The sequence below is a fragment of the Aotus nancymaae genome, unplaced genomic scaffold, assembly GCF_030222135.1.
Source record: "Aotus nancymaae isolate 86718 unplaced genomic scaffold, 86718_ANA_hifiasm-v0.15.2.pri h1tg000036l, whole genome shotgun sequence".
Lineage (NCBI taxonomy): Eukaryota > Metazoa > Chordata > Mammalia > Primates > Aotidae > Aotus > Aotus nancymaae.
In genome coordinates, this window is record NW_026988450.1 from 71,908,956 (window position 1) to 71,935,489 (window position 26,534).

The 26,534-nt window shown below is 43.9% G+C and overlaps 1 protein-coding gene across 1 annotated transcript in view; it reads right to left on the reverse strand.

Annotated features, from left to right (window-relative positions):
• Nucleotides 1-26,534, reverse strand: part of FBXO32 (F-box protein 32) — a 42,477-nt gene that overhangs the window by 9,566 nt on the left and 6,377 nt on the right. The window contains exons 2-6 of the mRNA XM_012451600.2: nucleotides 26,157-26,269; nucleotides 24,639-24,688; nucleotides 23,337-23,429; nucleotides 6,470-6,563; nucleotides 5,429-5,613 (exon numbers count right to left, since the gene is read on the reverse strand). Of these exons, the coding sequence (XP_012307023.1) occupies nucleotides 5,429-5,613; nucleotides 6,470-6,563; nucleotides 23,337-23,429; nucleotides 24,639-24,688; nucleotides 26,157-26,269 (535 nt within the window). The remainder of the gene's footprint in view (nucleotides 1-5,428; nucleotides 5,614-6,469; nucleotides 6,564-23,336; nucleotides 23,430-24,638; nucleotides 24,689-26,156; nucleotides 26,270-26,534) is intronic.

A 26,534-nucleotide genomic window follows, 5' to 3' on the forward strand; every position in this document is an offset into this window, starting at 1 on the left:
TGTCCTGGCCCTGCTGGTTCTGGGTGAGCTCTTGATTTTGGACTACTCACATTTTTACATCAATGTTCTGTGACCTTTGAGAGGTCACAGAAAAAATAATACAGGATGTAAAAACCCGTACTTAGCTCAGGGGAAAATATCCTGAGAGTGGGTATCAATTTCCCTCCTCACATTTTTACAGGAGCCAAACTCTGTACGAAGCACATTGAAGCCCAAACATACGAGGGATTCCAGGAGACACTTGGTCTGGGCAATTCTGTCCCCAGCAAGGCAGGGTAGGCCCGAGGTGGGGAAGGAGCAGTGGCAAGGGGGCTTGAGGTGGCTGAGCTGTGGAGAAGAATGGGAGGTGCAGGGGAGGGACAAGATGGACAGGCAGCACGTCTGCATCCCACATCCCAGCTCCCCTGGGAAGTTTCCCCATGTCCAAAATGAATGGCTTAGGAGACTCTGAAGATCCCTCCCAGCTCCAACAATCTCAGATGTAGAAGGACTTCAGCCTCCTGTTTCATTCAAAGTATCTATGACTAGACAATTTCTACCCCTCTGTTCTACCCCAGGCTGCTGTGCTGAACTCTCCATTGTTTGCAAGCTTCGGGTCTTTGCCAACTGCGGAAGGCCCTAGACCTATTTATCATTTATCATCTGCTGCTGATCATATGAGCTAATAAAACTGCCATGAGATTTTCTTTTCGTTTCCAGCACTTCAAAGCCTCTACTTTTTTGGTTAAAACTCCCAGGCCAATTATTACATTAACTCCTATTAAAGGCGAGTCCACTTGGCAGAGTTCACTCTGTCAAATTTTCAAACCTGAACTTTTCCAAAATCCTTGCCCAGAACCCAGGCTGAGCCCTTCCTCCTGATAAGTGGTTAACTGCTTACATGCCTCTTCCTTTCAAATCTAAACATATACAAGAAAAATTAGTCACTCTCGCTCCTGTAGTCAAGCATTTGGCTGACATCCACTCGGGTCTATGTCACCCCTCACATGCTTCAAAACAGTGCCCTGCCCACCGGATACTGTCATTGCACCTGATGACAGTTTTTTTTCCCCTAAGACCCAGTTCTCTTAATTTTTTCCTTCCTTCTTTATTATATTAATTATTTTTCCATAAAAATTGGCTCCATAGAATTAGATACGAAAATTTTGCAGGAAAACAAGATGTTATGCTGGGAGGAGACTGCTAGAACTTTGGCAAAACAGAAAGCATTTACTCTGAAAGTCGACTTCATATTTGCATGTAATAACATAATTTGTCTTTGGGTCAAACTGTTAAAAAAAAAAGTAAGTTGTAAAATACAGTCCAGACTGAACTAATTAAGTCCTTTCTCTTTCTCTCTCTCTCTCAATTTCACTTTCCTCTGGAGGGCTGAGCATCTGTGTTGAGGCTGGGTGCAGTGGCTCACGCCTGTAATCGTAGCACTTTGGGAGGCTGAAGTGGGAGGATTGCTTGAGTCCAAAAGTTCGAGACCAGCCTGGGAAAGATGGTGAAACCTTGTCCCTGCTAAAAATACAAAAATAAGCTGGGTGTGGTGGCAAGCGCCTATAGTCCTAGCTACTCAGGAGGCTGAGGTGGGAGAATCACCTGAGCCTGGGCAATGGGAATAAGACCCTGTCTCAAAAAACAAAACAAAAAAAAACAAAACAAAACCAAAAAACCAAAAAAGAAAAGCCCTTTAAAGCTCTGTTGTTTCCAGTACAGCTCTCAATATAAGGAAGCTCAGGGCCAAGGAGGGTTGGGACAGAGGACAGTGGGAGGCAGGTGCAGTGATTGAAAGCATAGCCTCTGTAGACAGACCTGGAGTCAGTCCTTGTAACACATCCTACCGAGCGTGAGGCCTCAGCCAAATTATTCTTAACCACTTGGTCTAATTGTTCTCATTTAGAACGTGAAAAAAATCTTATCTTACAGTGTTGCTGGGCTGGGCGGACAAGATAATGCATAGAAGCACTCAGTACAGTGCCCAATAAATGCTAGCCACTGTCATGACTCCTATTTATAATTCTTCACTAGGTGAGTTAATTAATACATGTAAAGGACTTAGAAGAGTGCCTGCACAGAGCCAGCCCTTAGTAATAACAGCTGACACACTTAAAAGACTTACTGTGCATTAGGCACTACACCATCTGCTTTCTACATATTAACTGATTACATCTCACACCACGGCTATGCATAGACACTGTTGCAACTATTTTCCAAATGAGGAAAGTGAGGCAAGGAGAGACTGAATAACTTGCCTCAAATCCTGCAGTTGGGGCCAGGCACGGTGGCACATGCCTGTCATTCCAGCAGTTTGGGAGGCCGAGGCAGGCGGATCACTTGAGGTCAGGAGTTTGAGACCAGCCTGGCCAACATGGTGAAACCCTGTCTCTATCAAAAAATACAAAAATTATCCAGGCGTGGTGGCGCATGCCTGTAATCTGAGCTATTGGGAAGTCTGAGGTGGAAGAATCACCTGAACCCAGGAGGTGGAGGGTGCAGTGAGCTGAGATTGCACCACTGCACTCCAGCCTGGGTGACAGAGACTCTGCCTCAAAAAAAGAAATCCTGCAGCTTGTAAATTATTATCATCATTTATAATACAGGGCCATATTTTCCAATTGTGTTCCTTTGATCATTGAACAAGTACTCAGGCAGGGAATAGGAGGAGATTCCCTTTCAACTATTCATTCATTCAACTCAGATTTGCTGACTGTCTCCTGCTCTGTGCCAGGAACAGGGAATAGATGGGTAATGTACTTTCTTTGTGGAGCTTATAAGCCAGTGGACAGAGACAGAAAAGTGCACACACAAGACAACTTCAGATCATAACTGCTCGGAAGAAGGTGACATGATAGTGACGTATGGTGATGTCCATAGATTGGAGGGTCAAGGAAGGCAGCAAGCTTCAAAGCCTCGAGGCAGGGCCAAGCTTGGAGTATGCAGAGAATAGCTTGGTTTGGCTGGAGCTGCTCGTGCGGAAGAGTAGTTGAGTGAACTTCAGTGTTTGATCTCTTCTTCATAGGATCTCATTGGATTCAAGAGGGTCTTTTAAAAAGTTAGATCATTGGATAAATAGCTGGAAGAAAGCTGGACTGAAAAAGTTTGGAAAGCACTGATGTTGAGCAAGCTTTGCCATTTTAGGAATATGGAGTCCAGGGTTCCGGCCTCAGCTCTGGCCCTAACTGCTGTGTATAGCTAAGAACGTCACTGGGCATCTCTGGTCCCCACTGCACTTCCACTCCAAGAGGGGTGATAGCAGCTACAATAGCTGCCTCTGAAGGGTGTTTGTGGATGAGCTAAGGGGGGCTCTGAGGATGTAAGCCTATGGCAGTGCGGGGTATACGAGCAGATGTGGCCAAGAGGGGTCCTTGGAGGTGGACAGAGGGAACAGAGGCAAACTCCAGGCAAGTGTGACCATCTAGAGGTTTTTTTTTTTCCTTGAGACAGAGTCTTGCTCTGTCATCCAGGCTTGGTATGCAGTGGCATGATCTCAGCTCACTGCAACCTCCACCTCCCGGGTTCAAGTGATTCTCCTGCCTCAGACTCCCAAGTAGCTGGGACTACAGGTGTGTACTACCACATCTGGCTAATTTTTGCATTTTTAGTAAAGACAGGGTTTCACCATGTTGACCGGGCTGGTCTCAAACTCCTGACATCAGGTGATCCACCTGCCTTGGCCTCCAAAATTGCTGGGATTACAGACATAAGCCACCACGCCTGGCCAAGTGTGACCATCTAAATCGGTGTTCTGAAGTTGCTAAAGGGAAGATGCCTTGGGAAATATGGACCTGCTTGTTGATATCACTGGCTGGGCAATTCTCTCCTGGCTTTAGAATAATCCCAGTCGGTCAGCCCAGGTCATAGAGAATGGCAGAAATCAGGTAGAAAGTGTATGTGGGTTTCTGTGAGAGAAGCTGGGAACTTGGGTCTCACATTCACATGGTCAGACTATGTGCCTACACTTTAGCTGTGGGAATGGGGTACGTTACTAGAATAAATTGGGTTAATTTTCATAATAAATATGCACATTCTCTCTCTTTTTTTTTTTTTTGAGGAGCCTCACTCTATTGCCCAGGCTGGAGTGCAGTGGCGTGATCTAGGCTCACTACAACCTCTGTTTCCTGGGTTCAAGTGATTCTCCTGTCTCAGCCTCCCAAGTAGCTGGGACTACAGTTGCGTGCTGCCATGCCTGGCTAATTTTTGTAGTTTTAGTAGAGACGGGGTCTCATCATGTTGATCAGTTGACCTTGATCTTCTGACCTTGTGATCCACCTGCCTTGGCCTACCAAAGTGCTGGAATTACAGGCGTGAGCCACCGTGCCTGGCCCACATTCTCTTAAAAAAATCAAATACCTCAGACAGTTTCTGAAAGATGACTTGCATCTGTGCTCTGCCCTGTGCGTGTGTGTCTGTGGGTGCAGCGTGTAGGTGTCGTAGCCTAAGCGACTCTAAGGAAGTCACATAACTCTGAGGCTTCAACTTACTCTGTTTCACAGCTTCAAAAGGGAAGGTACAGACAGGTCGTTACCAGTAAAGTCATGGACATGCATTTTAAAAACTTCATCTAGTAAAAGAGTCATTTAAAAGAAGTCAAAGGATTTCTTCCTGCTATCTTCTCCTGATAGGGGGCAACCTCAAACTATATCAATGTGGGTCCCGGAAACCACTTTAGCCAGCTATGGTCAGTGATAAGTAAGCAAAGTGCTTCATGAGCCGCCTGAGTGTGTTTGTCCATTAGTGAGCCCTAAGAGATTACACCAGCGTCTTCCTCCCTTTATTATTATTATTATTATTTTTTGTGCCTGGGTCCTCCTGCTCGCTAATAGGAGGACAAGAGCTGATGGCCAAGTTTTGTTGTGAAAGCCAAACGAAACGACCGCTATAGGTCGCCAAACTTCACTGGTAATACAGGGCCTTTTCTTTTTGCTTTGAGACTTGCTCATCCTTGTCCCACATGTAAGCTCACAGTCTTTAATCAAAGGCTTCCTTTGTCATAACTACCAATAATCAGAACTAGGATTTTAAAAGGCTGGTACCAGTTCTCAAGCCGCTGCCTTCCCAGCTCTGTTGTATTTAAGACAGCAACCTAAAGCTGCAAACAACTCATCTTTTATGAGGAAATGAGCAAAGAGAGATTGCTGAACCCTGCTAAAGATTTCAATAGGACAGCCAGCAGCTATCTCCCCAAAAGCCAAGTTTCCAGCTTTTGCACGACGGTTCACCAGGCTGTCATCTTTCATGTACTTTGATCCTGTTTTGCCAAGTTTTTCTTCCCACCTCCCTTTATCAGGAGGCCCCCCAGCCCACCCTCAGCACCAGGACAAGGCAGCAGATCAGAAAAGACCAGACTCTTCCGTCACGAGAGTGAATTCAAAGTCTTGGCGAGGCTGTCCAGTGTCTCTGTGGAGGGACCCACTGCGGGAGGAGGCTGGGCCTGCCGGCTTACCCTGGTGATCTGAATGTTGTTCAGCTGCTGCTGCCAGTGGAGAATCGTCTCCATCCGATACACCCACATGTTAATGTTCCCGACCAGCACAGACTTGCCGACTCTTTGGACCAGTGTACATAGGGACGTGTAGAGGGTCTGGAGTAGCTCCCTTATCAGTCTAATGTTTTGCTGGTCTTCAAGGACTTGAGTAGGGAAGAAAAAAATAATCGAAGTTACGATTCTGGAACACCCTGTATTTTAAACATGAGCTTTTTTCTCTGTCTCTATTCTGCTCACGTTACCCAGGCACTGCCTCTGGGGATATGGTTTTCTTTCTCACTGGTGTTTATTATACACTTGGCCAAGCTTCTGCACTTGAGGTTAAGGGATAGAGTTTCCATTATCTAGGTCCCTCTTTGTTCTCTTCTCTCTCATTTTTTATAAAGCCTCTTTCTCTTTTCATTGTTCTCCCAGCAGCCACGGCTCACCTGATCAGAAGGCCGCTCTGTTTGCCCAGAAGTGCCCCCCTGTAGTACAGTCAGCGGAAGGAGCACAGTTCCAGGGGTTTGGAGCCTGAGTTCTAATCCTGTCTGGCTGACTCTGTGTGATTATGGACAAATCACTTCTCCTCATGGGCCTCAGTTTCCCCATGTGTATAATGAGACAGTTGAACCAGAGACCTAACGTTTCTTCCAGCTAAATAGTCTATGAATCTATTCTGACTTTGTACACAGGTCGATTTTCTAGGAATTTGGAACCTGGAGGCTCCGTAGCCAGCATTGGGACCTGTGCCTACACTGAGAAACCTACGAGGATTAGAGTAGGGCAAGTGGATGATCCCAAAGAAAGGACAGGAGGGTGACGGTCTCACCCTTTGCCATGAGGATGAGTTGCACCCCTTTCTGAATTGGAATCTAGTGCTTCTGAAATGTAGCTGGAGTTATTCATTTCCATCCCTTCACATGTCTTTAAATCAAATGATATGTCCACTCCATTGGAAAACCCATCTGCCCACCCCCATGCCTATAAAAAGGGGCAAGAGATTGAGAGAAGGCTCACCTTTCAGTACCACTTTTTCCAAAATATTCATGAAGTTCTTTTGGGCGATGCCACTCAGGGATGTGAGCTGTGACTTTGCTATCAGCTCCAACAGCTGAGGATAAAAATAGAAGTTGCCAGGCTTAGAATACAGAGATATTTTTCTCTTCTAATCTTCACTTTTGAGTCCCATGACACGTGGATACAGACTGACGGGGGAGAAAAATGGCAGGCAGGGCCACAATGCAATAAAAAGCAGATGCTCAGAGTGAAAGATAAATGGGGTAATTCAAAACCCAGGATTGGGCTGAATATTTAACTGCTTTTCTTCTTTTAAATATAAAGAATTTTGGCTTCAGCCAGGGCTAATTCATTCTACTTGTCCTGCTTCAGCAAGTGAAGCTGACGTACCCTGAAGGGAACAAAATCTCCCATGACCTGTGAATGGCTGAGTTCTGCAGAATCACCTCCCATCAGGAATTCTTCTGCCCCCGCATGAACTTCTCCTTATTGGCACTGACTGCTCGCAAGACAGCTAAAGCCCATGTTCAGCAGCCATATGCACTTTCCATGGAAGTGGAAAGTCTCATCCTGATACCTCCTGCTTCTGCAGTGTTCAATAAACATGTCTATTAATTACACTCTTTCATTGCACCTAAATTTCTGGAGAAAGATGCCAATCACAGGAAAAAGAGAAATTCAGGGATGTATTTTGTATGATGTCACTGTGGCTAAAAACTAGGATCCTTGTAGCTCTCAGCCTTAGATTCAAGTCTTGATTTGATCGTGTATTAGCTCCGTGATGATGGGCAAGTTACTACATTCCTTGGTGCCCCACCCAGTTTGTTCACCTATATTAATAATACCTAGAGTTCCCAAGGTTGTTGTGACCAATAATGGGAGAATGCACATAAAGCCCTCAGCAAGTGCCTGGCGCTAATTAGGTACTAAATAAAGCTTAGTTTTTTGTTTTGTTTTGTTTTTGAGATTGAGTCTTGCTTTGTTGCCCAGGCTGGAGTGCAATGGTGTGATCATGGCTCACTGCAACCTCCACCTCCTGGGTTCAAGTGATTCTCCTGCCTCAGCCTCCTGAGTAGTTGGGATTACAGGCATATGCCAGCATGCCTGGCTCATGTTTCTTTTTGCATTTTTAGTAGAGACGAGGTTTTGCCACGTTGGCCAGGCTGCTCTCGAATTCCTGACCTCAGGTGATCCACCCACCTTGGCCTCCCCAAATGCTGGGATTACAGGTGTGAGCCACCGTGCCTGGCCAGTTTGTTTGTTGAAAAAGCATGTCCCATTCCCACCACCCCCACAATTGCCAAAAGAAAATGAAGATAATAACTGAAGTTAGTGCATACTTAGTCCAATCTTTCTTTCCTTCCATAGCAAAATTCTTTACCCACGTGGATAGATTAAAAAACAAATAAAGACCAGGCACAGTGGCTAATGCCTGTAATCTCAGCACTTTGGGAGGCCAAGGCAGGTGGATCACTTGAGGTCAGGAGTTTGAAACCAGCCTGGCCAATGTGGTGAAACCCCATCTCTACTAAAAACAAAAAAAAAATTAGCTGGGCATGGTGGCAAATGTCTATAATCCCAGCTACTTGGGAAGCTGAGACAGGAGAATTGCTTGAACCCTGGAGGTAGAGGTTGCAGTGAGACGAGATTGCACCATTGTACTCCAGCCTGGGCAACAGAGCAAGACTCCATCTTGAAAAATAAAAATAAAAAAAACACAAAGATTCTATTGTTGAAAAATGAAACTTTAGACTGGAAGGAGTCTTAGAAACCATCTAATTCAATCCGCTTAACAGATGAGCAAAGTGAGGCTCAAGAAACCCATCTTAAGAGCCACTCCACAACCAGTGAGGACTCAGCAGATTCCATCTCAACACAGGAAAGTAAAAGGACACACGTCATGCTTTCAAAGGCTTAACAAATAAAAGAGGTTGATGTAAAGTGAAAATAATTAACTTTATGAGAACCCATCAGGCCCCCAAAGAAAACTATTAGGTTGATGCAAAAACAACTGTGGTAATACCTACCCTGAGACTCAATAGATGAGACATAGGGAACCAAGACCCCTCCTTTACATTGAAGCTAGGATCTCTGTTCCAAGGAAACTTTCCAAGAGAGTTTCATCTCCTGGCCAGGCCTCAGCCCAACTTCACTTCAGGTCAATAAACACTAAGCATGACACTGTGGTGGGTGCTGGAATCAAGGCTGAGTAATTCCAGCACCCACCCCAGTCTCATGCTCAGTGTTTATTGAGCATGCAAAATGAAATGTTAAAAATTGGGTTGCAGAGGAGAATGGAAACTTCTGGATCAAGGCCCTAGGCAGTTCAAAGCTCCTCTGCTTCCATGGCATTTCTATAACATTTTTGTCCCCATGCAGCCCTTCAGGAGCCTGTTAAACCACACACAGACTTTTCATTTCCTGAATGTAATTTTACTTACATATATATATATATATATAAAACCACTCCCAAACCAAACTCCTTTTTCTCCCTGGCTTCTGTATCTTTTCCACATGCAGGGAGGGATAAGGCTAGCTGACTGGGAGGAGGAGGTGGTTTGTTACAATTAGTACTGGTGATCTAATTGGAAGTCAGGAGCTCACCGAGTGTCTGCTAAAAGAGGCAGGAAATCAAAACACCAGTAGAGACCATGGCCATGGGTGGTGAGCACAACAAATGCTGTGGTTTAGCTTTGCCACCAACCAGCACGTGACAGTCAACAAAGGAGTGAAAATGGCACAAAGGGGCTGGCCAAACCTTTCATGTATCTCCCTGACCAACGGTAAGATTCAGAAGGCCGAGGTGATATGCTATTAATACTCTGATCCTCACATGACTAACATGAAGCAAGATGAAAGAAAACAAAAGCCTTGGGTCAGCTCTTGAAGGGTAGTCGGCTGTGTACTGTGACTCATCACTGGGTAGGAGGTGGGGCAAGGGGTTGGGAGGAAGGCAGCCAGAGCTCTGCCTGAAATCCATCCAAAACCCAGATTCCATGTGACTACCATCTCATGAGGGTGTCAGTTTTAATCTTGTCTAAATATGCACCAATCACAAGGACAAGTAAACTCTCAACACCATGACTGTGCATTGGAGGAGAAACGAACTGCCTTTTGGTCTGATTATCTTCTCTGACTAAGGAGAAGGAGGTAATAGCAAAAATTTGTCAACTGACAGCATAATGACATGTTAACCAATCTGTGTTTCATTCTATCTCAAGGGAAAGTACCCCCCCAACAGCCTTATTTTATTTTTATTTTTTTTAACTGTCAGACAGCTGTGGAGTCAGGAGAAAGAACTCTGGAATAGGAGAAGACCTGGATTCTCTAGCTGGGTGACCTTTGTAACTGTCATTCATTTAGCAAGTATTTTCTGAGCGTCCACCCTGTCCTAGCATCGTGGTAGGTGACAGGGACATGATGATGAAGACACATGATCCCTAGACTCATGGAGTTTGCTCTCCAGCCTACATAAGTCATTTAATCCCTCTGAACTCCAGATTCTTCATTTCTAACATGGAAATAAAAAGACTATTTACTTCACAGGATTCTTTTGAGAATTAAGTGAGATAAATATGTATAAATCTACGGTAAATACTAAACATAGGCATTTTTATTATTAGATATTATTTCTTTCCCTTCTAAACTCCAGTCTTTTTGTGAGTTTAAAGTTGACATCAGGGGTTGGCAAACTTTTTCTGTAAAGTGCCAGAGAGTAGGGGTTTTAAGGTTTGTGGGCCACATGGTCTCTTTAGCAACTACTCCACCCTGCAGCTACAGCACAGAAACAGCTCTACACAATGTGTAAATGAGTGGGCATGGGTGTGTTCCAATAAAACTTTATTTAAAAAAGCAGGTGGAGGGCCAGATTTAGCGCCTAGGCTATATCATAGAGTTTCTGGTGTATATCATAGAGTTTAAGAATGAGGGCTCCAGAGGCAAAGTGTCTGCCTCAGTTTTCACATCTGTAAAATATACACAGTAATAGTACCTACTTCAAAGTTGCTGTGAAGATTAAATGTGTTCACATAGCACTTATAACCATGCCTGGTACAAAGAATATACTCGATACATTATTATCATTAGCTTTTACCATAACACAGAGCATTACTAAGTAAAATGATTGCCGGTCAGGAAATAGTGAGTTAACAGGGCAAAGTACAACCCATTTAAAGACCTTCAGAATCACTGTATTTCAATTGTGCCTGTTGTCAAACAAATGCATAAATGCTTTTACACTGTAATATTCCTTTCTGTCATTTTACTATGTTGGTGATTCATTTAATAGCACCCTATCTGTTGAGAAAAGTTAATGTTGATACATTTTATGACTTGCATAGTGTTATCTACCATGGAGTCTTATTTTGCTAACAACAATAAGGTGCTTACTATGTGTCATCAACTGCGCTAAGCACTGTACAGGTGTAATCTTGTTTATCTTCAACAACCACCCAGTGAGGTAGGTTCTCCATTTAACCAATGAGGGTACTGAGGCTCAGAGGAGTATTCATCTAATGCCATACTAGCAGTAGCAAATGGTACAGCCAGGACTTGAGCCCAGATATGTTTAACAGAGAACACATTTTTCTTTCCTTCCCCTCCCTCGTTCCCTTCCTTTCTTTCTTTCTTTTTTTTTTTTTTGACAGAGTCTCACTCTGTCACATAGGCTGGAGTGCAGTGGCACAGTCATGGCTCACTGCTGCCTTCACCTCTGAGGCTCAAGCTGTCTTCCCATCTCAGTCTCCCAAGTAGCTGGGACCACAGGGGCACACCACTACACCTGGTTAATTTTTCTATTTTGTAGAAACAGGGTCTTGCTATGTTACCCAGGTTGGCCTTGCACTTGTGAGATCAAGTGATCCTCCTGTTTCAGCCTTGAGAACTGCTGGGATTGCAGGTATGAGACACTGTGCCTGGCAGAACATGTATTCTGATAGTTTCAGGACTTCAGGTTGTCAAGCCTAATCGATTTACATGGAGGGCCAAATTTTAGTCCAAAAATGAGAGCAATACCATTTATTATTATGTTCTGGGGAAACAGAGTCTAGAAATTTTATATATCATGGTGTGACTGGTAATCAACTTTTAATATTAAGGGTACGACAATGGCCAGAAAGTGCTAACAGCACATTTAGGATGAGGTGATTGCTTTGGGTAAACCACTGGGTCTGCTTTCCATATCAGCATCACTCTATAGGCCCAGAACTACTAGGTAGTGATATATGGAACTGGTAGTGAAGAGAGTAGAATTTACCGAGTTTTTAATTTTTTTATTTCTGAGACAGAGTCTCACTCCGTCACTCAGGCTGGAGCACAATGGTGCAATCTTGGCTCACTGCAACCTCTGCCTCCCGGGTTCAAGTGATTGTCCTGTCTTAGCCTCCGGAGTAGCTGGGATTCCAGGCCCCTGCCACCACACCCGGCTAATTTTTGTATTTTCAGTAGAGATTGGGTTTTGCCATATTGGCCAGGTTAGTCTTGAACTCCTGACCTCAGCTGATCTGCCTACCTCAGCCTCCCAAAGTGTTGGGATTATAGGCATGAGCCATCGCATGTAACCCATATTTATTGATTTTATTTGTGTTAGGAGAGCTGTGTGGCTAGGAAAGTAGGTTTGTATCTAGCAATCTGTGTACCAAGATGACTTAGCCAATTGGATTCTTTGCCCCTAGCCACAAAAGAAAAAGAGAACAGAGGAAAATGTCTTCTTTGGAAGTGGCTGCTTGTTTTCGACTGGGCAAAGTTTAGCCCAGGTGCCAGTAACTTGTGGCTATGTTTAAAGAGAGGCAGGGGGAGGGAAGGGGAAGGAGGAGGAGGCTTCTCGGCTCCTCTGGAATTCCATGGTGTCATTATTGTGTGGGCACTCTGGGCATCCGGCAGGATCTGCAGTGACGAGCTGTGCAGTACCAGGAATGGCTCTGAGCTACTGGAGGGAGGGATGGTGGTCACCGCATGCTGAAACCACATCCTGCCCTTCAGCTTTGGCTCATGCTAGTTCTGGAGGCAATGAGTAGGAGAAACATCTAGTTGCAAGCAATATCGTATAGCAAATCTCAGAGCGGATATCAACTAAAGTTTGAAGTGGTGTGTGCAAGATGAATGGGCAGAAGGGAGATTTCCCTCCTAGCTCACTGCATTCGTGTAAAGAGCAGGCTTCTTATGTTTTCTTCCCTGCAGTTTATTTTAGCATAGCATTCATAGTTTTAAAAATCCATCAGTTCACATTACTTCTTTGCTTAAAAACCTCAAATGGCTTCCCTTTGCACATAGGAAAAAACTCAAGCTCCTTACCGTGACTGGCAAGGTTCTCCCTGATCTCGTTTCTGCATTTTTTCCAGCCTAATTTGCATAAATTCATTCTGCCCTGGCTACACAGGCTATTGGTTTCTCTAATAGGCCAAGCTCATTCTCACCTCCGGGCCTTTGCCTCTGCCACATCTTTACATTCTCGGCTCCATCCCATCTCTCAGGTCTCAGTTCAAATGTGGCCTGCCCCGGGCTCAGAGAGCCCTGCCCTGGCCATCCTATGCGAAAACCTCCCTGTTGCCATCTTTACCTTACGATGGTTTCATCGTTCTTTATTGTTCCATTTATGCATATCTGAATCGGTCTTGTTCACTTACTTGTTGATTGGCTAATTAGGATGGAACCCTCAAGGTCGCAAGTGTTGTCCTGTTTCCCACTCTACCCCCAGCCTGGCACGTGGTAAGCACTCAACAAATAGTGTGTGTGTGTGTGTGTGTGTGTGTGTGTGTGTGTGTGTTTTTTAAGATGGAGTCTCTCTCTGTCACCAGGCTGGAGTGCAGTGGCGCGATCTCGGCTCACTGCAACCTCTAGCTCCCTGGTTCAAGAGATTCTCCTGCCTCAGCCTCCCAAGTAGCTGGGATTACAAGCATGTGCCACCACGCCCAGCTTATTTTTGTATTTTTAGTAGAGACGGGGTTTCACTATGTTGCCCAGGATGGTCTTGATCTCCTGACCTCGTGATCCACCCGCCTCGGCCTCCTGAAGTGCTGGGATTACAGGTGTGAGCCTCTGCGCCCAGAAAATAGTGTTTTCTTTTAAACATACATTTGTCTTTTTTTAATCTAAGGGTGTTGTAGCTGGAAGGGACCCAGGAAACAGTTTACCCAAATTTCCTCCGCTATAGATGAGGTGGCTCATGATGGTCAAATGACATATCCAGGTCAATGGCGGACCATCTGGCTATATGGGGACTGGTTCCAGACTGATGCCCCGGGGGTGGCATGGGCCTAGGAGTCAATGACTTACAATGTAAACATATCTCAATCCCCTTCCAGAAGGGCAAGCAGCCTGAGGTCTGGAGGGATAGTAAACGTGGGCTTTCAGAAGCATCAACAAAAATAGCAGCTTCCTCTACCTGTTAGTTTCAAAGGACAAAACCACAAGGCTGTTGCCTAAGCATACTCTATCATTCCAGAGAGAATAGTTAAGAATAAGAACACAATTTATCCCCAAATCCCTCTATCTCATATGACAGTGGGCGCTATGGTATGAGGTATATGTCTGACTGGAAAATCTCCCAGAGTCATCAAAGGCAGAAAGGAGTCCCAGCCTCAAGCAGCCCTGCCGTGCCTCACATGCTCAATACCCAAGTCGAGTGCCCATCTATAGGAAGGCTGCATCTTCTAGAATAAACCCTTAGTTACACTAGGCAGTGCCTCTCCCTGCTCTGAGTGCTGGGCACTTCCAAGACCCTTATTTACTCAATGGATAACATAGATTTAAAACCTGGAAAGTCTTGTTCTGACTTTGAGCTTGAACACTGACAGGTTTAAAGAGAAAAAAATTTCAGTGACATTAATAATCTGCAGGCATGTCAAGATTGGGTAAATATTATTTGCAAGTGAAACAGCTCTCTAACAGAGGCAGTTAAAATAATAATGAGAGCCAAGTTTACATGCATTAATTGTATTCTCAGCAGAGAGAAAGTTGGCACTTCATCTTTCACCTATCCTGGTTACTTTTTTTTGAGATGGAGTCTTGCTATGTTGCGCAGGCTGGAGTGCAGTGGTTGGAGTGCAGTGGTGTGAGCTCAGCTCACTGCAACCTCCACCTTTCAGGTTCAAGTGACTCTCCTACCCACCCAGCCTTTTGAGTAGCTGGGACTACAGGTGCCTGCCAACATGCTTGGCTGTTTTGTATTTTTAGTAGAGATGGAGTTTCACCATGTTGGCTAGGGTGGTCTCGAACTCCTCCCCTCAAGTGATCCATCTGCCTCAGCCTCCCAAAGTGTTGGGATTACAGGCGTGAGCCACCACACCTGGCCCTGGTTACTCGTGAATTGACAATGGCAGTTTATTCCCCATTGCATCAATCTGAACAGTGATGTTTGGCTTGGTGATCTTCCTTAAACTGAGCTCCCTTCTATTCCAGCAACCTTTACCTCTGCCCAATGGTTTTATGAGGCTGAATGTCACATCACCATTGGCTCCTGACCTACAGTCATTTGTTCCCATTTCCAGGTTCTGCTTACATTGCTTGTCTCTGCAAAGACTTCCACTTGCCTCTCCATCTGGCCAAATCCTGGCCATCCTTCAAAGAAGGAGAATTTCAGGTTCTACCTCTTTCAAGAAGCCATCTCCAATGCTCCTAGACTGTACTAATTCAGCTTGCCATTTGTAGTTACACTTTGTCCCCCAGAGTAGCCCAGAAGTACCTGACAAGCAGGGGCCAGATCTGATATGATTCTCAAGTGGCTACGGCAACACTGGGTGTTCAGGCCCAATACAGAAATACCTGTACGGGATTCAAAAGCATTCACTTGAAGCAATTTGCCACGTATGCATACCTAGTGAGAGGATGCGGTCAATTCCCACGCCTTGCCATCGGAGACCTTGTCCTTTAGTGGATTCATGAGGCCTTCAGATTCTGGGGCCCAGATACTCAGAGCACAGTGTAAATACTCTCAAGAGCATCTCTCCTTGGATGAGAAAAGGTCTGTGGTACTGGCACTGAAAACCCAGCTCACCTGCCCAATTTGGCACATCCCACGGTATAAGCCCCCGATGGAGCCTAGATGCTTAGGTAGAATTTTGTTAGAAAACATTGCCGGGATACTGGTGGTATAGGTTTAGATCTCGAGTCCTCAAGGAAAAAACATTATACAAAATGGGCACACTTTTGATCCAGCAGTCTCCAAAGTGGTACTGGAAAGAACATCAGGTAGAGAAATAATAAAACAGAAATTGCAGTATTTTATGTCGTCTTTAATCTCTGGTTTTGTGTATTTTCTAATGCCTAGAATAAGGTACCTAACATTGATGACGACAGCAACAGCAACAACTACTCCACTCACTGAATGTTATCACATACCAGGCGCGGTTCTACAGCATTTTCCAGATTGCAATTCAGTTTCATTCTCACAGCAACACTGCAGGGTAGACATCATGACTGGCATCTTTTAGAGGTATATGAGTGATAAGTGAACTTATGAGTATGCATAAATTGAGGGTGTATGCTTAAGTTATTTTGTACTATTAGGACTATATGCTCTCGTTTCTTTGTCTTTCCCCATTTCTTTGGAAGCCCCCATTTCTGTGGGTTCCTTCCTACTTCTGGGGTGGTGTGGGCATCTCCCACTTCTTCAGCTGGCCTCCTTTTTCTGCACAGCCCCTCCAATTCTGTGGCCATGTCCCCTTGTCTGTGAGTGTCCCCCACTTCTAAAGCCAAAAATCCCAAGAGATGTAGACTTCCTCCTGTGAAATCACTAGTAGTTTAACCACCAGTCATTGAAGGATCCACCCTGTACCCTCAAAGTTAATGCCCCCAGTACCAAGTTGTGGTAGAGGGAGATATGCTATGAAGTTTCAGAAGGGTGGGATCACACTCATTTCTGTGCATCACTTCTTTTCCTTTTTCTATTTCTTTTTTTTTTAATTTTTATTTTTTGAGACAGAGTCTCCCTCTGTTACTCAGGCTGGAGTGCAGTGGCCTGATCTTGGCTCACTATGACCTCTGCATCCTGGGTTCAAGCATTCTCATGTCTCAGCCTCCAGAGTAGCTGGGACTACAGCAGTGCACCATCAGTCCAGCTAATTTTTGTATTTTTAGTAGAGATGGGGTTTCACCATCTTGGCCAGGTTGGTCTCGAACTCCCGACCTCAGGTGATTTGCCTGCCATGGCCTCCAGAGTGCTGGGATTACAGGTGTGAGCCACTATTCCTGGCCCTGTACATCATTTTCAAATGGGCCCGTGGCTTTGCTCTTTTGACTTTATTGCTGCTACAGTGGTTGGCCTTTCCTCCATCCCAGATAGCACCAGTTTGAAACCCAAGTGGCCGGGGCCACCCTCCATCACAGGAAGGCCACCACCTGTACAGCCTCAAGTGAATCCAAGGTCACTGTGGCAGAGGAACCTGTGTGAAGGGGCCAGCCTGCTGATGCACATGAAGGCCCACCAAGGGCTTGGCAACAGCATGCCCTTAATTTAAGCCATTGGGTTTAAATTTGACTCATCATGCCATATTCCAGCCTTTTGTTTGCCAAACCGCCAGTCAACTTAAGCTAAAACATGTTTTTGGAAAATGCTTTCAGGGGTGGTAGGAATGCAGTAACTTGCTGGGAACATTCAAATACACTTAGGGTGGTAATGCAGGAGAAAAACAAGAACATACATCAGTTTAGGTTGTGATGCTCTGCTGCAGAGGGACAAAGAAACTGGGTTGCAAGCTTCTATTTGTCCTTCTTGATCCACTAGCACATATGGGTCAGTTTACTCCAGTGAGAAAATTGGTACTCAAGTTCTCCATGACTTTCCTGGGCTGTGAATGGCAGCTACAGTTACTATATAGTTGGGCTCATTCTCATCCCATAGAGAGAGCTAGGAGCGATGAGATCAAAGGTCATTCTGGCATTAAGGCCCTCTCCTGTGAGAGCATGTGTGCATGTGTGCAAATATTTTAGTGATGATAAAAGGCAGGCTCCATTTTGCATTTTGCCCTCTAAGCAACGCAGTCGAAAGGAGAGAGCACTGAAGCAGGAGTCGGAGAAGCAGGCTCAGGTGTCCTGCCTTTATTCCACATCCTTTCCTGGGCAGGCCTTGTCCAAATCACCCAGTTCCCTGGCCTCTGCTTCCTCACCTCTAAAATGGGTTAACAACATTTGCCTACTCTACAGCCTGACTGTGCCTATCAAAGGTGTGGATATACAAAGATGGAATTTGTAAACCACAGTGTAACAGATTTATAATTTGCTGGTTGATGGCATCTGGAAATACCAGAGCCTGTTAGAAGTCATGACTTTCGGCACCACTGCATGGCTAAGGTGCTCTGTTTCTTGTTTTTTTTTTTTTTCCAGTGGCTTCCTCCTGCATACTAGATAATGTAGCCTCACACTCAAAGCTTCTTCTCAGGTCTGTCCAATCTCCTTTTCTAGCCATATTTAAATGAACCTTTTTTAGCCATCACTAGTGTTTATAAACTTCTTACTACACATGATTAACACACATCAACTGGCTAGCTTATTTAGCCCTCATCACATCAAGGAGCAGGGTGCTTGCGTCATGATTGCCATTTTACAGATGGTGAGTGAGGCGTGCCCAGGATCATCATAACCAGCTCGTGGCAACACGCTTCGATGATCTTATATATATTTTTTGAGTTTTTAAAACAACAGCTTCTGTTGCCCAGACTGGAGTGCAGTGGCGTGATCTCAGCTCAATGCAACCTCCGCCTCCCGGGTTCAAGTGATTCTCCTGTTTCAGCCTCCTGAGTAGCTGGGATTACAGGCATGTGCTACCACGTCTGGCTAATTTTGAATTTTTAGTAGAGACGGGGTTTCTCCATGTTGCCCAGGCTGGTCTCGAACTCCTGACCTCAGGTGATCCACCTGCCTCGGCCTCCCAAAGTGCTGGGATTACAGGTATGAGCCACTACCCCAACTTCTTTTAATGCATACTTCTCAGGCTATCAGTTAGACTATAAGGCAGGTGGCAATAATTTTTTTTTTCTGTAAAGATCCAGATAGTAAATATTTAAGGCTCGCAGGCTATAAGCTTTCTGTCGCTCAACTCTGAACCCAACTCTGCCATTTTGCACAAAAATAGCCATAGACGATATCTAATGAATGAGCATAGCTGTGTTCCAATAAAACTATGGATACTGAAATTTGAACTGTATATAATTTCCATGTGTCATTAAATATTATACTCCTTTCAATGTTTTAAAACACTGAAAAACACGTAAATCATTCTTAGTTCATGAGGCATATAAAAACAGGCGGCAGGCTATTGAGCTGAGGGCTAGAGGTTTGCCGACCCCTGCTACAGACTTTCAAGGCAGAGTCATATCTATTTCATCTATTTCCCTCACTGGCCAGTGGTAGGGCCTGGAGAAAATAATACAGATTTTAGAGGAGTATATGTTTGAGTTCAAGTTCAAGCTCTGTATTACACTGCACTCAGCAATAAGAGATACTCTGTAACAGTTGGTTTTCTGCCCTTTTAAAGTTATATTTTTTAAGGTACTGCCCAGTTTTTATCTTAATTCCATCTTATCCCGATAATGCAGTTTCTCCAGTGACTCACTAGGGACCAGGGGAAGAGGGGCAGTTATTTGGGTGAATGTTGATGTTTTCTGTCATTGAGCCTCACTGAAGAGGATATAAAGATTTAAAAAATGTGTAACCATTCTAAGGACCTCAAAAGTCCCACTGCAAATAGGCAAATCTCTACCCCCAACTGTATCTGGTCTATGAATGGAGTCTTCAGGTTTCAATCACCCTTGAAAGATGGTTGCATATGCTAAAATCCTACTTAACTTTCTGAAAAGTAAGTTACATTGCATTTTGAAATTTATATAACACTTTCACACCCGTTGCCTTTATTTTTACATTTTATTTTTTCATTCTCATAAAAATGCTTCAATACAGGTATGCTTATCCTAGTTTTACAGTTTAGAGAAGTAAAGTGATTGATTTGCAGAAGGCACCACAAAAAAGCAGCTTCAAACTCTGAGCTGGAATACAGGAGGGGCTGTCCTCTTTGCATCACTAAATTCCTGATGGACCTCAGTACACGCCCCAGAAGTCATATCTGGAGCTTAATATCTCAGTGTACTTCATTTAAAAATTCTCCTTAATATGCAAAGTCTAATATCTAGGCTCCAAAGTAGTTTCTGAGCTGGTTCGTAAACTTGAAAACTGGTTGCGATCACCAGGCAGGTATTTTAAAAGTAGCAATGCCTGGGTACCACCTTCAGTTAATTAAATCAGAAGCTCTAGAGGTAGGCTTCTGTAGTCTAACAAGCTTCAAAGGTGATTCAAGTGTGCAAGGACCACTGGGGTCATAGCAGGCTCACTTCAGAGCCGTTAAGTGGGTAGTGGCCTCTGAAACTTTCTCCGGGTTGACTTGATGCTCAAGTCTCACTTGATCCTCTGACCTCTCTGTGACCTGGCTGGTTGGCACTCACCTCCTCAAGGTTACAAACTTCCAGTCTGACTGGCTCAGCCTCTGGAATCCTCTCTAGCTCCCGATGAGAATTTCCAAAATGTATTGATCTTGAGGTATAGGGTAAACTATTTTTTAAATGCCCTTCCACAAATTGGCAGGTTGCTGCTTCTAGAGATGTGAAATCTTCTTTAAAACACATAACTAGAACTGTCTTTATGTCACTGGGGCTGTGTAGAGGAGGGAGCAGGGCCAATGTATATAGCTTGAAGCCAGTGAAAATGATGTACAAATGTTATATAAACATCTTTCCAAGTTATAGTAAAAAATCTTCTGACTCGAAACATTCCATGAAATTTTCATGCTGTGTGATAAAAATGATAAAATTTTGAGATAGTAGTGTTAGCCATCTCTTTTATTACCTCTGCATGTCTTTTTTGGAAGATGGCAACCAGCACGAACATAACAGATTTTCAGAAAATGTATTTGGCTCTCAAGGCTTTAAACGTTTTGTTTTGTTTTGTTTTGTTTCCAAATGGCCCTTAAAATCGGTTTAGCTCCTTAGTGAAACCAGTAATCACTGTAGCATTTAAACACCATTAGGTCAAGTAGAAGATGGGGATGATATACTGGCAAGCTACTTTGCAGAGTTGGTTTAAGGATAAGAATGGATGAGAAGTATATTGAGTTCCTAAGAAGGAAAACCTCAAAACACAGTGGCTATCATTAAAATGTTTTTAAGTTCTTTATAAAAATAACATATTATTTCTCAAATTACAGAGGTCTCTAATAGTGATGGGGAAAAATTTGTTCTTTGCAAAATAGAAATATTTTTCCACTATTTCTGAACCTAACAACTTTGAAAGCATTCAGCAGTTTTTCTAAGATTGTTTAAAGCAAAATTGCCCATGATGTATTTTACAATTAGATACTCTTAGTGTTCGCTGTGCTGAGTCTCAATCAAGTGTCAGATTCGCCAACTGTTTTTTTAAAAGTAGAAAACATTTTAATTAACTCAATTGAAAAGGCATTTTGGGGGAAATCAATAATTTTGGTAAGTAGGCAATAATAAACATTAGTGGCTGACTTTGCACAGTAGATTCTAGGCTGCAAAGTGCTTCTGTTTATATCACTGAGTTTCCCCAGCTACCCTGGAAAGTTGAGGTAAGTCCTTCTTATAGAGAAGAAAACCAAGTCTTAGGAAGGCTGAGACAGTTTGAAATTAGTGGAGCTGGGTCCTGCCCTCAGGCCGTTTTACTTCAGATCCTCTGCTCACAGAGAACTTATGGTAGCAGTTAAAAGTGTTGACTCTAAGACTGCCCAGATTTCAAATCTTGATTTCATCCCTTTGTGACCGTGGACAAGTTATTTTATCTTGCCGTACGGCCATTTGTTTAAAGAGAGATCATAAAAGCACCCACATTTTATAGGGTTATTGAAAAGATAAAAGGTGAAAACTAATATACTGTATGAAATAGATTATCACTACCCCGATGCTTGTTCCTTTGCTTTCTTGTAAAAAAAAAAAAAAAAAAAAAAAAAAAACTGGCAGAAAGGAAGACCATCTAAAAACTGACCATTTTGAAGATCAGTTTGTAATAAGACATCAGATCTAAGTGTCTTCCTCTAATACCTAGAAGATGGAAACTATTCGTATTCTTGGCAACGGAAGTTTCCAGATCATCCTGGGCCTGTTTCCAACCAGTGTAGACTAGTTTGTGGGCCCTAGGAGGACTAGGTGACCTCCGTGAACTTGCAGAGTCACACTGAATGGCATGAACATTTCACCCAAGAAGGTCTCTTATTTTTATCCCTTTTGGATTGGAAGAAGATTCCAGCTTAGCTGGAGTGAATGGATCTGCTCATGTGGTCACAGGCTCAGCTCACAGCTCCTAACCTGCTCCTTGCAGGCCTGGGTTTTTATCAGGTCACTTTGGACAGCCAAGCCTGCATCTGCCGAGATGACAGGTGAAGGATCCAGGTCTCAAGGGGCCTTGAACGTCATCACCCTGGCTGAGCCTCTGCAGTCATCTGACTCAGTAACACGGCACTGAGAAGCACAACAACCCAGGAAAAAGAAAATAAAAACCAAACCAACCCACACCCACGGGGGAAATTTCCCTACTTCGGAGCCTAAAACCCAAACGGCTGCTGCCTCCCAGGTTGAACTGCTGACAAAAGTACACAAGGAAGCTCTGGAGTGTGGGCAGGGGGAATAAAATAGTAAAGCAACGAAAAATCATCAATAACGTGATAGTCCCGTATCCCATGGTTAAGCTGATTTGCTTTACTACCTTTGTCGTTAATATTTTGCTAAAGCTTCCAAAATATGGTTTACAATGGAAAGCAACAGATCTAAACAAGAGATTTTTTTAGATGGAGTCTTGCTCCTGTTGCCCAGGCTGGAGTGCAATGGCACGATCTCAGCTCACTGCAACCTCTGCCTCCCGGGTTCAAGCAACTCTCCTGCCTCAGCCTCCCAAGTAGCTGGGATTACAGGTGTGCGCCACCATGGCCAGCTAATTTTCTTGTATTTTTAGTAGAGACAGAGTTTCACCATGTTGTCCAGGCTGGTCTTGAACTCCTGACCTCAGGTAATTCACCTGTCTTGGCCTCCCAAAGTGCTGGGATTACAAGTGTGAGCCACCACGCCTGGCCAAAACAAGCAGTTTTAAGCTTTAGGTGGACACGGGATTGAATACTGTTATCACATGGGGGTGGAAGGGACCCACAGGCAAGAAACATGGAAGTGCTTTAACTCAGCCAGTTTTGCGGCCTCATCTGAGAGTGCCTTGGAGCGCCCCCCAGAGTCAGCTGAAGTGGGGCAAGAGGGAGACGGTGAGAACAGTCAGAGGGGAGGGTTTTGAAACAGGCCAAAGTGCTCTAGGGCTTGCTTCCTGTTGAATTCTGTCGTGCTAAGGCTGTTGCCAGGGCCAGTGCTGCCTGTGACACATTCCCCTGTATCCTCAGGGCGGGCTTGAAAGGGGCTTGGTGTGAAATTTCACCTCAAGAGAGAGGCTCGCTAACCAACTCACGGGTATTACCGTGGCCCGTGCCCGTCCTGGCCAATCTCAGGGACATCCTAGTAGGACCCACTTAAGAACCTGAAGTATGTTGAAGAAGAAAGAGATTAGGGATAACAGGGGGTGAGGGGCTAGGGGAGGGATAGCATTAGGAGAAATACCTAATGTGGATGACGGGGTGATAGATACAGCAAACCACCATGGCACGTGTATACCCATGTAACAAACCTGCATGTTCTGCACATGTGCACAATAACTTAAAGTATAATAAAAAAGTAAAAAAAAAAAAAGAGATTGAGGGATCTGTCTTCTGCTTGCCTCAAAATTTTTAGGGTCCTAAAAAGTTACTTTTTGGAGAAACTACTTCAAGACAACCCAAAGAGATGATCCAACTTGGGAAGGAGCCAGGATGAGCCTTTAGGCATTTGAGACTTACCCGGACCACGTAGTTAAATCGTCTGGAATCCAGAATGGCAGTTGAGAAGTCCAGTCTGTTGAAAGCTTCCCCCAGAGTGCAATATCCATGGCGCTGAACGTGAAAACAAAGGCACAGAAGTTACTCCTGCCATGCAGAGGTCATCAGAGTCAGAAAAAGCCAGTTAGAACAACCCAACTGGAGTTTGCGAATGAGCTTGATGCCCATCTTAGGTGATCTGGGGCACTGGCTTCTTTCCCTTACCCACAAGCCCTTGAGAGCCACCGAGATGGGTAACCCAGCCAGCAGCTGCCTCAGGCAGCCCCTCGCATGTTAAAATCCCCCTTTTTGTGACTTGTACCATTTGGGACCTTGCTTATGATTTTTCCACACATTAGTCTGGAAAAACAAGTAATTGCTTATTAAGAAAAGATTGGGAGCAGGGTATAGGATATGGGAGGTCATGATGGTTGATGACAGTAACGTACTCTTGGGAAGAGACTTAGACCTACTTGAGTCAACTGTGTCACCACCTTGCCTTATACCAATAGTGCTTTTCTCATTGTGATCATCAAAAGTGTTTTTAAGGTTTTGGGAGGAAGCGAAAGAAGTTTTGATCTTTTCACCTAAGAACGCATGGGGAATTGGGAATATAGAGTGCTGGCTCATAATCTCAGCTCTGCTCAGAGTATCTGGGTGGTCTTGGGAATACCACTGACCTCCTCTGGGCCTCAAATCACAGAGAGAACTAGATGTTTGCCAAGGTCCCTGACAGTAATAGAAATTCTTCCATATTGCCTACATCCCAGCTATTTTAGCAAATGCCTGCGTGGAGAGAAAATATACGTAAAAGGGCTTTATAGAGTGCCATACAAATGTGGTTATTATGTCTTGTCCCCTTCCACGTCACACTGAGCAGGCACTAGCAACTTCTACTATATTTAGTGATTAGCCCTTCCAGTACTGAAATTTAACTGAGTTGAAGTCCAAAGAGATCTTAGAACAAAAGGGAGATACTGCCCTGAGGCAAAACCCAGGACAATATAATAATATATTTGAGATGGGCACATGAATCTTTATAAAGCACTTTTACATACATAATCTCATTCAACGACTGGAGGGTCCATTTAGTGACTTTTGCTTCTTTCTCTCTCTGTTGTCCCAAACTCTGATGGTTGGCTGGATAGTAGACTAATAGCTGCCAAGTCCCACGTCCAAGAAGACATGATTTGAAGTAATCCCCCTCCCTACCATATTCCTCCCGATGCTATCAGGAAGGGACACGGCTTAGCATGACTGTTTAGTAAATGGACGGAGGCTCACCTCTTTCGTGCTTCCTTTGTGAACATAGATCCATTTTTCTTGGTGGAAATCTATAGAAACAAAAAGAATACACATCTTTAACATTTGCAACATGCCCAAGATTTAAAACATTTCATTTCATTTATTCCGAAGTTTTAAAAGTTTTGACAAAAAAGATAATGACTCTACTAACAACCTAAGAAGTTTCAAGTGCTTAATTTCTGCAGTGCTTTGTCTGAAGCACTCTAAATCTTTGCTAGCCAGATTTCATATACCAAAGCTCCAAATTATTATTATTTTTTTTCTAAAACCTTATGTCATAAGAAATTACAGGCTGGGTGCAGCGGCTCACACCTGTAATCCCAGCAGTTTGGGAGGGGGACGCAGGCAGATCACTAGAGGTCAGGAGTTTGAGACCAGCCTGGCCAACATGGTGAAACCCCATCTCTTCTAAAAATACAAAAATTAGCCAGGTGTAGTGGTGGGTGCCTGTAATCCCAGCTACTTGGGAGGCTGAGGCAGGAGAATCACTTGAACCTGGGAGGTGCAGGTTTCAGTGAGCTGACATTGTGCCACTGCACTCCAGCCTGGGCGACAGAGGGAGACTCTGTCCCCCCTCCCCCCAAAAAAAAGAAATAAAAAGAAATTAGGTTTTGACAGACTGAGTCACATGCTGTGAACAGAGGTGGGTGGATCGTGTGAACCCTGGAGTTCAAGACCAGCCTGGGTAACATGGCAAAACCCCGTCTTTACTAAAAACACAAAAATTAGCTGAGTATGGTGACAGGCACCTATCATCCCAGCTACTCAGGAGGCTGAGGCATGAGAATCACTTAAACCTAGGAGGCAGAGGTTGCAGTGAGCTGAGATCATGCCACAGCACTCCAGCCTGGGCGACAGAGCAAGACTCTGTCACAAAAAATAAAAATTTTTTTTTTTACAAAGCTCCAAATTAAAACAAAAACAAAAACAAAAAACACTAATACTCAAGTACAAGTTTATTTTAAATGCCAAACCTGAAACTTATATAAGGCCATGAAAAGTAGAAATCAAACAGATAGCATGAGGAAAACATGCATTACAGATAAAATAACCTAGAATTACTGCTGATTAACAAAACTTTATATTCTCTGCTGATACTTACATATACTATCTAGAAATGTTAATAGGATTTATACAAGGAGAAAAATCTATTTTCAAAGCCTCGAAACAGTTCAAAATAAAAGTACACACTGGAACTGATTTGGCTGACCATATCACTATAAAATAACCTATGTCAAATACAAATGACTAGCAGGAAAAAAAGCCCTCAACTAGCAACTGACTTTTATAAACAAGACTATAAAGAACATGTTAATCTCGCTTGTAAAATGCACAGCCAGGTTTCTGAGTGTTAGGATCCCAGTAACCTTTGTCAGTGACACAGTAAAACATTGAGGCAGATGTGTGACATGGGAGGTGTTATTATTTTTCCCTCCAAGAACCAATCATAACTATCTTCAAACGGCTTTTTTCTTAAGTTCAAAACAAATGGCTTACACTGAGTTTTGGTTTTGCTATTCAGCATGTCCTTCTTTCTCTTCTTGGCTGCAACATCATAGTTCAGGCTGTTGAAAAGATTCTCCTTATTGTATACCTCCTTGTTGCAGTAACTATGAGTAACAGAAGACAAAGAAGATAGGATGTAAAAGCTATATATGAACCTGAGTTGTTTCTATAAATAACTTAGTGAGTTATAAAACAAATAAACATACAGGCTTCTCAAACAAAATAAAACAATAAAATGATCACTCAAAAATAAGTCAGCCAGGGGTGGTGGCTCACACTTGTAATCCCAGCACTTTGGGAGGCTGAGGAGGTCGCGACTCCTGTCACGAGGACAGAAGTTCAACATCAGCCTGGTCAAATGATGAAACC